The sequence below is a fragment of the Hordeum vulgare genome, chromosome 6H (genome assembly GCF_904849725.1).
Source record: "Hordeum vulgare subsp. vulgare chromosome 6H, MorexV3_pseudomolecules_assembly, whole genome shotgun sequence".
Classification (NCBI taxonomy): domain Eukaryota; kingdom Viridiplantae; phylum Streptophyta; class Magnoliopsida; order Poales; family Poaceae; genus Hordeum; species Hordeum vulgare.
This window is the reverse complement of record NC_058523.1, coordinates 5737825-5752186: the sequence shown is the minus strand read 5'-3', so window position 1 is coordinate 5752186 and position 14362 is coordinate 5737825. Positions and strand designations below refer to the sequence as shown.

At 47.8% G+C, this 14362-nt stretch overlaps 2 protein-coding genes and 1 pseudogene across 3 annotated transcripts; all 3 read left to right on the top strand.

The window, feature by feature from the left end:
• The first annotated feature begins 2863 nt into the window (after positions 1-2863).
• Positions 2864-7840, top strand: LOC123406259 (annotated as a pseudogene).
• A 1234-nt stretch (positions 7841-9074) lies between these two features.
• On the top strand, positions 9075-10213 carry LOC123406260. Its single transcript, XM_045099745.1, has 2 exons — positions 9075-9385; positions 9549-10213. The coding sequence occupies exons 1-2, from the start codon at positions 9162-9164 to the stop codon at positions 9958-9960; spliced, it is 636 nt and encodes a 211-aa protein (XP_044955680.1). The 5' UTR covers positions 9075-9161; the 3' UTR covers positions 9961-10213.
• A 1318-nt stretch (positions 10214-11531) lies between these two features.
• On the top strand, positions 11532-12378 carry LOC123406261. Of its 2 annotated transcripts, XM_045099747.1 has the most exons (2): positions 11532-11793; positions 11869-12378. In XM_045099747.1, exons 1-2 carry the CDS (start codon positions 11647-11649, stop codon positions 12094-12096), a joined length of 375 nt encoding a protein of 124 aa, XP_044955682.1. In that variant the 5' UTR covers positions 11532-11646; the 3' UTR covers positions 12097-12378. The 2 variants fall into 2 exon arrangements, with proteins under 2 accessions (XP_044955682.1, XP_044955681.1); XM_045099746.1 differs by having other exon boundaries at positions 11533-12378.
• Positions 12379-14362: the final 1984 nt, after the last annotated feature.

The following is a 14362-nucleotide window of genomic DNA, read 5'->3' as shown; positions in this document are numbered from 1 at the left end:
GGGGGGGGGGGGGGGGGGGGGGGGGAAACTGCCCCCAACCCGTACTCCACTTCCCACCTCGCGCGGGAGGCAGTTGGTTCCCGCCCGCGCGAGGAAGTTGCTCCGGCCGCCGCCCCCCGCGCTCCGGCCACCGCCCCGCCTCCCCCCGCGCTCCGGCCGCCGCCCCCCGCCCCCGCGCTCCGGCCGCCGCCCCGGCCCCGGCCCCGCCGCCCCTCTGCGCCCAGGCCCCGGCCCCGCGCTCCAGCCGCCGCCGTCGCGCCCGCCGCGCCCCCGCCCGCCGCCGCCCCCCGCGCTCCAGCTGCCGCGCCTGCCGCCGCGCCCCCGCCCGTCGCCGCCGCCCCCCGCGCTCCAGCCGCGGCCGCCGCCGCCGCGCCTGTCGCGGCCGCCCGCCGAGAAGGGCCGCGGCGCCCGGCGGAGCTCCACCGCGCGGTACGCCAGGGAGACGGCCTCGTCCAGGCAGCGCGAGCGCGAGCGCGAGCGCGAGCGCGAGCTCCTCCGTGGCTGAAGTCATTTTTGTATCCTCTGTTCCTCCGCGTGCATGTTCATAGTGTTCAAAACTAGGCTATAAGGGTTGGGTTTGAGGGTTCTAGTCTTTGCCTCTGTTTTTCAACCCTTAAAAGTGTCAAAAATGGCCAATTCTCAACCCTTAAAACTGATTTTGGATTTAAGGGTTTGAGGGTTCTACTAGAGATGCTCTAAGCAAAGCACTAGACCGAGTGTTAGCGTTGCTTTCATCTATAGCATTGACATGAGTTTTCGAACCATGATCTTGAGAGTGAACTTTTCCTTCATGGTTCTTTGTCTGTTGGACCAAACTCGACGATTTCTCGTCTGCGGAGTCCCATTCCGATGACCAACCTCAAGGTGTGTAGCGAGAAAGTGGCTGATGTGAAGACCGATAGCAGTGGCCCTAGACAGTACCAGTTTGCGGTCCATTGAGCTCACTAGTGTAGAAAACCCTAGTGTCAACATTCTAAAAACCACATCACGTGGCGTGGAAGGTCGACACCATCAATATGACGACATTGTTAATAAAATACCGATGAACGAGTTCGGACCGCCACCCCATCAATATTCTACATACTAATGGTGTGGCACTGTTCACTCATACTAGCACCATTTGATATCGCAATGGCGTGGACGTTTACCCACGCCACAACTATTCACTGGTAGTAGTGACGTGATCAAAACCCAACGACGCCACCATTGTGTATTTCTAGATTTGAAAACAAATCTATTATATACAACTCATCCATGCATCTAAATATTTATACATTCAACCATATATTTAAATACACATATATAGTTCATCCACTGGTACATTTTGAACATTTTGGAATGTAAGAAAAGGCCGCAGCTTTGCTCGTTGTGCGTGGTGGCTCTAGTTGTCGCCGCTGCTCCTGCCTGGGAGCCTCCAAACTACTCAACAGCCTTCACGTAGTAGTACGCTCCGTCGGGATAGTAGTATTCGTCAGCGGGATCAGCCATTTCTCGGGCTCCGTCATCTTGTCGCGACAATCGTACCAAGAGGAAAAAAGTGGAGCAAAGCAACGGTGAGTACTCATCCAAAGTACTTGCAAGACTGAAATCAGAATTATACTACGTATGCATTAGTTTCAAAGGAATGGGGCTATATCTTTGGGCAGACTGCAGAAATGCCAAAATAGAGAGAAGGCCTGGTCCTATCGAAGACTAGAATATTCAGTGTCTTGCAGCATTAAAAGAGTGTAGATCAGTAACACATATGTAATAATTTAGTTGCAACAAATTTATTAAGTACGCCCAAAGATCCTTTCTCAACTCCCTGCAAAAAGCAATCTCGGAGCCAACATTTTTAATTTGATATCACAAGTATCCAGTTCTAGTTATAGAAGATCAAGATACTCTTGTATGTAAATACAACATTTACTATGTAACAACATATGTAAATACGACTTATAACATATCACATCAAATGAGATTGAAATAGTGATGATACAAATAAATATAAGGTAGTAATTCGAAATGCTTGAAACCATGCATTCCCTTTGCAGTGGGAAAGAGGCAAGGGCTGCTTTCATTATAGGGAGGGAGGCCGGTTTCTCCAAACATTCGTCCACTACATACAGGGCAGATAGTGAAACATTCTTCTGTGTGTCTCCACGCTCCAGCTGTTTACGCTTGAAAGGAACTAAAGGAAAAAAATATTTTCTAAAACACAAAAAGAAAAGAAAAAAACTAGGTATTAAGCAGAGCAGACAAATATCCAATAATGCACCGGAAAATTGCAAAATAAGATAGTAGTCAACATAGAAAACATAACAAAAATAATAATAACAACAAGGTGTTTAATATATTACTGAGTATAATGTAATTTTGGTGTACTAAACAATTGTGGAAACAAGGTGTAATTATTATTATGCTTGAGGTGCTTTGTACTCCATGATCTTTTATAATATATAAAAATTATTTTTCACATGTGCTGCATGCATGCCTGGACTGCATCTACGCTGGAACCCAGCCAAAAGAACAACACCGGACGTATATGCACACACTTATCTAGGCCACACGGACCTTATCGATTCCAGACACACACCACACGGCATTTTGCATGGATGCTGCATGTGCACATATATATATGCTGCATGTGCACACGAATAATTCCGGACATATATCGATATCGATAAGGACATATATGTCCTTAGTAGTTGTGGATATTTTTGCATGGGTATTTGTTTATCTATTTATTTGAGGAAATCCATATATGTGCTCCCCTGCTACATACATTTACACACACAAACATACATCACACTTGTTCCATCTGTATAAATACAACATCCTTGCCTTCCATTCCCTTGCACAGTAGAAAGTACGCACGGTTACAATGCAAACCGCAACAATGCCCCTAGTAGGCGCACATGTCATCCCGTTTGCCCGGCGGGGGGTGCTCGCCGGCGATCGGGCTGTGCTCGCCGCACCTCGCAAGTAGGCAGCAGCACCACCAGCACTGCCACCAGCACCACCACCAACTTATCCCAAGATAATGGGCCGGCCACCAACACCGTTGCCCGCCCTGACCTCCACTTTGACCTTGAGCAGACCGTCGAGCTGACGGCCACTGTGACGGTAAACATGAAAAATTTCTGGTTAAAAGAGGACATGCTTGATCGGGTGTTTGATGGGTTCTACAATTTCATTACCAAAAATTGGTTGTACCTCGAGCTTGTTAGCTCCGAACTGGATGCAAGTGAGAAACGTCCCCTCTTCCTTCTATTGCGTGCTCTCTCTCTCTCTCTCTCTGAATGCATTTGTAGATATTAGTGTTTTTTTCCTGTAGACTTGGTCAAATTTAAACATATCTGAGCTATATCTGTGCAGAAACAGGGCAGGAGCGGGATGGAGTCTCCGGCAAAGTCCAGTACTCTCGCAGCTTGGAGAAGGATTGGCACATGTACGATGCTAGCTTCATGGTGCCGGCGTCGTTTGGCCCCATTGGCGCCGTGCAAGTGATGAACTACCACTACACGGAGATGTTGTTAGGGGACATCAAGGTCTTCCCTGCTGGGGAGAACCCCGGATCGTCCGCCGTTGCATTATTCCACTGCAACTCCTGGATCAACCCCTCACACTAGCTACAGCCTTGAAAAGCGTAGTTTCTTCCCTCTCGAGGTCGGTTTCTCTTCATTACACTTCACCATGACCGGATTTACTTTACGAATACAAACTAAGTAGGAAGAGAATACGTGCTTTCACCCTTAGCTTACCATTTACATGCGGGTGCGGCTGTGCAGCACTCATACCTCCCGTCGCAGACTCCCAAGGGCGTGGAGAGGCTGCGTGAGAGCGAGCTGGTAGCCCTTCGTGGCACCGGCTATGGCGAACGCAAGGCATACGACCGCATCTACGACTACGACGTGTACAACGATCTCGGGGACCCATGCATGCCAAGACGTCAACACCAATCGGCCTGTTCTCGGTGGCAAGGAGCACCCCTACCCACGACGCTGCCGCACGGGACGTCCTCACTGCTGGAAATGTACATTATTACTACTACCCAAGGTTTTAAATTACCGGCTATTGGATTTAGCGTCTGGCTTTTTCGTTGAGCTATTTGGGGCTATAGCTGGACTATTTGAGGTTATAGCGGTAAGATTGTGAAGGAAAGCAAAATAGTTGGACACTGCAGAAACAACAATAGCGGCAGCTATAGCTGATAATAGCCGGCAATTTAAAACACTGCTACTACCTCTCGAAGTTGCAACCGCTTTACTATATACTACGAGTAGATGAATGAATGAATGAATGAATCTTGTGTGTAGATCCGTTGTCGGAGACTATTCCGCCCAAGGGGGTATCCATTTACGTTCCCGAGGACGAGAATTTCACGGAGCAAAAGGAGGCAGCATTCAACACAAAGTTGCTCATGTCGGTGCTCCACGGGATATGCAGGATTATGAAGTTGTCGAAGCACAGCAGCCAGAGTTTCCCCACCTTGGACGCCATCAACGCGATGTATGACGATCAGTTCAGGAACCAGCCAGTCCAGCCAGATGGTGGAAGGTTCAAATTTATCGCTGAATTTCTTGAGAAGGAGGCGGTTCTTCTCTTTGAGCAGGAAGGGGCAGAGTTTTTTGAGGGGATACGCAGAGTCTTCAAGTTTGAAACGCCCGAGATTCACGACAGTGCGTACAAATCAAGTCCTGCTACTTGTTTTAGCTGGCACCATTAAGTTTTGGACCTGAAATCTGCCACTCTTATTATTTCGAGCTAACGCATTCTTTAGAATCAACTCACCAGACCTGCAAATGCAGGGGACAAGTTTGCTTGGTTCAGAGACGAGGAGTTCGCGCGTGAAACCCTTGCAGGGATGAATCCACTCAGCATCCAACTAGTCAGGGTAGGTATCTTGTTTCCCGCCTTCTCTACACCCTCGAATTATATATCTCAGCGACCATCATCGTATTCTCTCTCTCTCTCTCTCTCTCTCTCTCAATATATATATGTGTGTGTGTGTGTGTGTGTGTGTGTGTGTGTGTGTGTGTGTAAATGGATGTTCTCCACCAATCTATTTCTGTCAACATCTAAACAAACTGGCCATCTGAACATGCAAAAATGCCTGAAAAAGCTCCTGATGAGAAAAGCCTAATTTTCATTCAATCATGTCACTTGTATCAAATATAATTATTGTAGTAATCAAACCCAATCATCATATGTCTTTTCAGTTTGATTACTATTTGGTTGGAGAGCAAATGATATATTTGGTAGTAAGAATTGAGCACCTAATATATATGACTGCATGCAGGCCGTGGCTAAGAAGAAGCTGTTCATGCTGGACTACCATGACTTGTACCTTCCATTTGTCAACAAGGTGCGGCAGCTGGAGGGCACGACCTTGTACGGGGCACGTGCGCTCTTCTTCCTCGCCGGCGACGACACGCTCCGGCCCATCGCCATCGAGCTGACGAGGCCCAAGTCCGCGAGCAAGCCACAGTGGCGTGAGGTATTCACGCCGGCATCAGCACACGAAGCCAGCATCACTGGGTCCTGGCAGTGGCAGCTCGCCAAGGCTCATGTCGTCTCCCTCGACACTGGCTACCATCAGCTTGTCAGCCACTGGCTGAGGACACACTGCTGCGTCGAGCCGTACATCATCGCGGCCAACAGGCAGCTGAGCCAGATGCACCCTATCTACCGGCTGCTGCACCCGTCCTTCCGGTTCACCATGGAGATCAATGCCCAGGCCCGCAGCTTGCTCATCAACGCCGACGGGATCATCGAGAGCACCTTCTCGCCGGGGAAGTACTCCATGGATGGAAATCAGCTCGGCGGCCTACGCCGAGCAGTGGCGGTTCGATAAGGAGGTGCTGCCGGAGGACCTCATCTGGAGGGGCATGGCGGTCAGAGGGGAGGATGGGAAGCTAGAGCTGGCAATACATGATTACCCCTATGCCAACGATGGCCTGCTGATTTGGGATGCCATCAAACAGTGGGCGTTCGATTATGTGGCGCACTACTACCCAGGTGCGGCGGACATCGTCGACGACGTGGAGCTCCAGGCTTGGTGGGATGAGGTGCGCACCAAAGGACATGCAGACAAGAAGGATGAGCCATGGTGGCCGAAGCTCGACTGCCACGAGAGCTTGGTCCAGACCTTATCCACCATCATGTGGGTGGCGTCGGCGCATCACGCCGCCGTCAACTTTAGCCAGTACCCATTTGGTGGCTACGTCCCAAACCGTCCCTACATAGCCCGCATAAACATGCCGTCGGAGATGGGAGCCGACGGGAATGGGATGCACGCGTTCATGGAGGCGCCAGACAAGGTGTTGTTGGACACATTGCCATCCCAGCACCAGAGCGCGCTGGTGATGGCGATACTGGACCTCCTGTCGTCGCACTCGTCGGGCGAGGAGTACTTGGGCACGTACCAAGATCCGGCGTGGGAACAGAATGGCAAGATCAACAAGGCGTTCGAGGACCAGGCCCGGCCCTGAGGGGGGGCAGGGGGGGCGGCCGCCCCGGGCCCCCGAAACGTAGGGGCCCCCACGTATGTGTGCTTTGTGTATTAGGCCCATAAAAATGATCCTGCGCTAATCTAGGTGTAACCGTGAAGGTGCAGTAGTGGGAAAGTAAATCAGCGATTTCCTGAATTAGTGGACTTTCCGTTTCCCACATGTAAACCCACATACAACAATATCAGCGATCGACCTAGCCGCAAATCAATCCCTCAAACACATATCACGAATGACTCCCACCGCCACAACGTCCTCCCGCGGAGACCTATCGGCGCAACACCACGTGACTCAGGTGATTTCATGTTCGTCGAACAGGAGTAACAATACCCCAGTTTTGAGCAACTGAACAGGTAAGCATCTCCTTGATTCATCATCCAAGAACTATCTAGGTTCTGTTAGATACGTTGCTAGTTAGGGCATGTCTAATGCAGCGCTTAAAGAATTGCGTTAGGATCAAAATCCCCGCAAAATTAGCGGTTGCTTTGTTGACTCCTGGTGAGGCGTCAGACGCAAAAGTGCGCCACATGCTTTTCCTTCCTGCAGTAAGCGTCCGGGATGTTTACTTAGCCCATACAATTAGCATCTGCCGTTGCAAGTCAAAGTGCTTAGATGACTTTTTACTTTTTCAATCTTTGTTTTATCTTCATTAGGGCATGCACAAGCAACTGCCACTGTAGATGCCCTTAGGGGCACAATTAGGAGTAGCTAGTGAATTAGCGAAAAAGAGTAGGTTGTAGTAGTCCGGCTTTCTGACTAATGAATCTGGCTGTGTTGGTTTTTGATGAAAGACAATGGGATAGAATGACTACTAGGATTCATGGATTAATTATATACTAATAGCTAAAATTCTGAAAAGTATTAATTAGAGGATGCATGGTGGATTTAATTTATTTAGGTGGCCAAATTAATTTTAGCCGTTCAATTTTTGTGTGTGTGGCAAACTGTATATGCAACTTCCTTGGCTAAATTTAAAGTAAGATATAATTAATATACTCATGACCAATTAAATCATAAAACTAACGTGATATGTTGGTTTTCCACTCCATCGGTAAAAGTTAAGAGCAACCCGTGTCTAAAAATATGAAAACATGCATGATGCATAAAGGGCCCCTGCTTTTGTTTTCGCCCCGGGCCCCTGAAATCTTAGGACCGGCCCTGTCGAGGACTTGAGGGAGAGGATGTTGAGGATCGGGGAGCAGGTCAACAAGTGGAACAGGGACCCCGAGAGGAAAAACCGGTATGGTCCTGGCATGGTGCCGTATGTGCAGCTAAGGCCGTCGGACGGTGATCCTATGGCTGCCAAAACGGTGATGGGGATGGGTGTTCCCACCAGCATCTCCATTTGAGGAGAACATATATTATCTGTTGTTTCACATTGTTAAATTTAATAGAGTAAAAATGGTTTTCTCTTCAAGTGCCACAGCTTAAATTCGTGCGACATGACTTTGAGAAAAAGGCCAATGTTGAATACATTTCCAACTCATTTCAGTTTCACAGTTTCGATCATATTTCGTATAGCCCAGAATTTTGTTTTTATTTTAAATAATGAAATAGGGATCGGAACTAGACAATTTTGGGATCGAAGGGACAAAACTAATCTGGTATTAGAAAGGAAGCAAATGTAAACTTTGGCAAGTCTTCTTCTAGGTATAAGGCAAAACCTTCATGTTGCGAAGATGGGTTCAAGAAAGTGAAGAAAGAGTACGCCCTTCAGTTTTGGTCCGTCGACAACGACTTCTGCCAGGAGATGATCTTCATAACCAAAAGGAAATGCAGCCTATTCTGATGAAGAATCAACGACTGGACCACCATTTGTAATACCTAGATGTATGTGGGCAACGGCAATTTGTAATACCATTCATATTATGTAGATGTATGTGGGCAACGGCAATTTGTAATACCATTCATATTATGTAGATGTATGTGGGCAACGGCAATTGTACTGTGTAAAGAAGAAAGAACAGGAGGAATGAAGGTAATATGTATTTGCATTTAAGAGCATCTCCAAAAGGCGCACAATAGTTTCGCGTGCAATAAAAAATTTAGCGCGTCGGTGTAGCACTTTTGTTGTCCGGGGACTAACATTGTTTTTTCTGATGTCCAAAAACGCGCGTCCAAAAGAACACGCAGTGTAAATAATGAAGCGTGCGCGATCCGGCGTCTTAAATTTGCTGCCTGCCATGGCGCTTTTTAGTGTGTGCCTAAAAACATTAACGCGTGATGTGTTTTTCAGTCTCTGCTGGTGCTGTCCGGTGCCCAAAAATACAGATTTTTAACGCGTGAAGCTGTTTTTGGCGTCTGCTGGAGATTCTCTAAGTACAACATGTAGTATCTCCACCACGAGTTGGTAACTTGGCAGGCATTATGCACAAAAGCAAGTTGATGCAGTAACAGCAAGCATGGGGCGGTCAAACAATGCATGCATCCATTGCTCCTGCGAGCAATCATTTCTTTAAACCAATAATTTAGCTTAGCGCTGCAGTACCGTAGTTGATTTGGAAGCAAGTGGATATGTGATCACATGCATTGCGCGCGCAGAGGTCGGATCTGATCACATATATATCCACATCTTGGACGACACCGGCTATACAGCTGGGTTCACTGGCCTATTTATATACGGGTGTTCCCATCTACTCAATCCATACACCTTGGGTTGGGTTGATAGTCATGGCTGTGGGTATGTGTTCCAACAAGAAGCGCAGCAGCGCCGGCGTCGTTGTTGTGTGGTGTGTAGTCCTGCTCGTCGTCGTCGATGCGGCGGGCAAGGAAGGTGGTGGGAGAGCCGGGAACTTGGGTGAAGAGCATGGGGATGCAGCCTACTGCTCCGCGTTGTGCCGCGGGCGGTCCGAGTCGGACTTCGGCCCGTGCTACAATGAGTGCTTGTACGGGAGGTACGTAGTACTGCTCTCCTTTTGTTCTTAAGTGAGCTAACTGGTTTCCTTTCCTAAGAGAAATAGCGTGTTAGGCTGGCTGAATCTGTTGATGCGTCTCCGGGATCAATTTGCTTGCTTTAGTTATGTCAGCTAAAACTAATTGGTGTTTCGCGACCCACAGGGTGACAGGACAAGAAGAAGCAAGAGGATGTGGTGGAGTTGCAGGGAGAGCTGGTCGCCTGGCGATGCCGACGGAGCGTGCCGGACGCGAGAGAGAAGAAAAGGGGAAGCAAGCCGATGCCGTCCTCCACCTGAGTGACCCGGTCTGGTGCTACGACGTCTGCCGTGAGCAGAAGGTCATTCCCCAAGATCAATGCGTCGGAGAGTGCTACGCCAAGAATATGCCGGACGACGACCCACGGTTGGCGGCCCATGGAGGAACTGGAGGAGAAGAAGCAATAGCAGAAGCCGTTGATGGGCTGACGTCTGTGGGGAAAGTAAAGTGCGAATGGTTTCGCGATTGTAGTGTAACGCCATGTGTTTGGCGCCGCTGTGGGAAGAGGGCGCAAGAGGAGGACGCGCCCTTAGCCTGAACTTGGACTGACAAAGCTATTATCGTCAAGAAGTTGCTGCTGCCTCCTGCACTGCACGGACATCGTCGTTTGTTTTAACAAGGTTTTAATGAGGTGGTCGATCTTGTTGTTAATTATTATTTCTGGTTTCCTTTTATATTTCATGTGCGAGCACACAACCTCTTGTGTGTGTGCCGCCCTTTTAAGGCCACCACTGTTTTTCCTTTTCTGCTATGTGTTTGGCAATTCTGGTTATATGCATGGCGTACGTCAAGGAATCGAGCTATCTAACTCTAAATATAATGAAGCTGACTGCACTAGATTGACACACACTGCTCTCAATATTTTCATTGCCAAGAAATAAAGAATGAAAGGGGAAACGTCACGCATGGGCCGCCGTGCTAACTGACGACAAGGTTGCATGTACATGCGCGCATTCAACACATAGCAGTTGAGCCCGTGGATCCACGGGCTTTTGTCAACATCCACCCAGAAGCATCATGCATGCATGGATTGGCCAGGAAGGAGCAAAGAAGCTGCACCTGCACATGTCTAGATGTCAGGTCTGGTCTGATCGGATCGATGGGGGAAATATGAGGTGCTACCAAGGTTTAGATGAAACTATCATACGGGCTCTTGAGAGTCGTTAGATCTTAGATCAAACGGATTCTAGGAGGTCTTAGACATTTTGAAAAAAAAAGGTCATCCAAGAGTCTCAAAATTACACGTAGGTACAATAGCTCCTTTTGATGGATGGGGGCATCGGAGTCCTATATTTTGAATAGCGCTAAATAGGTTTTTGAAGTGCAATTGTTCCCGGAAAGAGTTGAACCTAATGATGTCTACCACACACGTTGGCATGCATTTATCAAGTTGAGTTTGTGGCAATGGATATGCATACATATAAATGCAAGTTGATATGCATGGTTCAGTTGTGCACATGTATCTAGCTACTGCCCAAAAGACAAACGAGAGGAGCAAGTGGCGCAAATGCAGGCCCTTAAACGAGGAAGCTCGACACATCGCGCTAATTGTCACCACAATTCTGCTAATCTAATCCAGCTAGTACCTAGTTAATCTGGAAGCAAGTGCTTATATATACACATAAATAGCAAGTGGATACATGATGCAACTATGCACATGCACATGCCGCAGTGTGTCCCTAGCAGAGGAGGATCGCATTCTGAAGGTCGTGCAAATGTCCAACGATCTCGGCAGCTGCCATGTCCATGTCTATGTCTATGTCTCTATCTCGGCAGTACCTTGTCTATGTCTATGTCTCTACCTCGATTTTTTTGGGTTGAACCACGTCAATGTCAACGATTCCATAATAGGGTCATTAGTCATTATTTGTGTATACTAGGCCGTTCAGCATTGTTAATTTCTTTGTACCTCTGATTTATTTCTACAATATGCAAGAACTCTTTTACTCCTGTAAATAACTTAGTGAGTGCTTCCACAAATTGAAGCAAGGGTACCTCTGATTTATTTCTACAATACCTCTGATTTATTTCTTTGTACCTCTGATTTATTTCTACAATACAAAGGTTCATCATGCAGGTGGTGGAGGGCAGGAAGGAAGCTGGATGGATCAGATTCAACATTCAAGTGAGGAACCATAGCTAGCTTAACCAGACAGCCTCTTTATATGTGAGCGTGCCCGTCCATCTTAGCAGCAGCCAGCCACGCAGCTAGCTAGCCAAGACCATGGGTTCCAAGAAGGGCAGCAGCAGCGTTGTTCTCCCGGGTGTATTCCTAGGCCTAGCGCTGCTCCTTGTGGTGGCGGAGGCACGCGACTGCGTGTTCTGCAAGGACATGCCGGGCATCTCGTCCGGCAGCGGTGCTGTGCTTCTGGTGGACAATGGGGCAACAGAAGGGCAAGAAGCAGGCGGAGGAGTTGCGCTACGGGCAGTGCTGGCCGAGGGGCTGAAGAAGACCACAATCATGGCTAGCTGCTATTTGCAGTGCCTTCCTTATATGCACTACCCATATGTTTACGCATCCTGCATGAATCAGTGCCACCCTGGTGCCGGAATCGTCGGTGTCTTGGAGGATGCCAAGCAGATGAGGAAGATGAAGCAGCAACAGCAAGAGAAAGCAAGAGGAGGAGGATTTGAGGTGCTGGCCATGCCAACCGAGCATGCCGGACGGGAATAAGAAGGGAAGCGGAAGATGATGCCTTCTGCAAGGCCATCTCACAACCCAAGAAGGGCGACGCCCGTGAGTACATGGTGTTTTAGTTCCTGGTGGATTCCCATGGTCGATCTCACCAATTAGGTGATCGATCTTTCTCAACTACTTGTTGTAAGGTTATTATCATATTTGCATCATTTCGTTATTTTTTAGTTTCCCATCGATCCCTTTCCCTTTCCTTGGCAAAAAAGAAGTAGTTGTTGTTGAACTATTTGTTTTATGGTGTCATATGGTGGCATTGCCAAACTATTTGTTTTTAAAGGATTGACACGAGAATTAAGATAAACTCTAAATGAGCCTTGTATGGCTGCATGCATCACTTGATGCAGAGGCCGGGGCTCAGCCTCCTTTTCAAAAAAAAAAAATGAGCCTTGTAACCCGATCTATCCAGATGGAGCACTCCCTATCGGTGGAGCCTGCTGCACGTACTTTCAAAGAGTCATACTATTTATTTTTAGTTATCTTTTTTTCAGACAATGCGTGAACTTTATTGACTCACAATGAAACCTCATAGGGATACAAATACAATGGCTACTTAACTTGGACGCACACAACTAACAGAAACACACAAAAAAGAATCCACCGGCAAAGAGCAAAGCCCTTCAAGACCAAAGCTATGCCTATGCACGAAAAAAGAAAAGAAAAAACTACATGTAGATATGTAACTAAGTTGAGTTTGTGGCATTAGATATGTAACATAAAAGCAAGCAAGTTGATATGATCCAGCTGTGCACATGTATCTACTGCACAAAAGACAAACAAGAGCAGCAAGTTGCTCACATGCAGGCCGTCAAACAAGGAAGCTCGACACATTGCTCTAAATGTCAGCATACCTCTGCTAATCTAATATAGCTAACAAGACCAACAAAACAGTGCTCCCAATATTTTCATTGCCCAAAATTAAAGAATGAAAGTGGACATGTCTCGCATGGGACGCCGCGCTAACTGCACTAGATCTACTCAGAGCAAAATAATTTGGCGGCTTGGCTGCATGCACATGCATTCACCACATATTAACTGAGCTAGTTGGCCCACCTCTTCTGTCTGACATCCATGTAAACCCTGCAGCATCTGGGCATTACGAAGTAGTTAAGCTGATGTATCGACTCGCCATGGGGTAGTAGCCAAGCTGCACTTGTACGTGATGGCAATCTAACCTTCGTGGAAGCCCAGCGCACAGATGTCGGGTCTGATCTGATAGAATGGATGAAGATAGATCTCTCGCTTGATCCATCCATCTAGAGAAATTATCAAGATCTTTCGTCATAATAGTTGTAAGCCGATATTTTTGGAGAAAATCAAGCCATGTGAAGAGGTACCCCCTTCCCCATGATGATGTAGTCGGTGTTTGAATTAGTCCGAGGCGTTAGTCAATCTACCAAGGACAAAGCAATCACCGGAGCATGACGCCGAGATTTTTTAACGAGGTTCACCGACGAAAGTTACATCCCAAGACCTGACTATGGACGCTCCTCCTCATGACACCATCACAATATCGCACCCTGGCCATCCATGCTCCGGCACACGCTGTCGACTCCCCCGCATGCATGTGTATTATGTTGGCATAGGTTACACCGTGCATCTATCCCACATATATAAGAATTGACTCCCTCCGTTCCAAAATTATTGGCTTAACTTTCTCTAGAAATTGGAGTATCTAAATACTAAAACTTGACTAGATACGTTCATAGCTAATCAATCTAGGCGATGGCCGGCTGTGTCGCGGCTAACGTATGCTCATGAGGCGGTGGGGGTGGGAGATGGGGGGGGGGGGTGTTGTCCAGCTGCTACCGGAAATGTGGTGGTCGGGCTCAGCAAGTCGTGATTCACCGTGATGCTCTTTCGGGGGGCGACACGCTGTTCGGGTCCGAACTTGGATGTTCCTGCGAAGGATGTGGCGGCATGGGGCGACGAGTGTTGACCTCCTTGTCAGAGTGGGGTGCACGCTGAACTCGTCAACGGGTTACCTTACGGCACACCTGCATGTCTGGTGGTGGTGAGATCGTGCATTGGGGCAGCGTATCAGAGCTCCACCATCTTTAGATTTGAACGGGTGTGGTTGGTGGTGGCCTAGGTCAGCTGACAACTTTGTTGGAAGTAGGATTAAAAAAACATGTTTTCTGTAAAAGTATAGAAACTCCTTTGTAATACTCAGATATTTTTCAATATTCCATGAGCATTCCTTGTTTTCAAAATATATATTTTCCTCGTAAATTTCAATCTAAAGAGC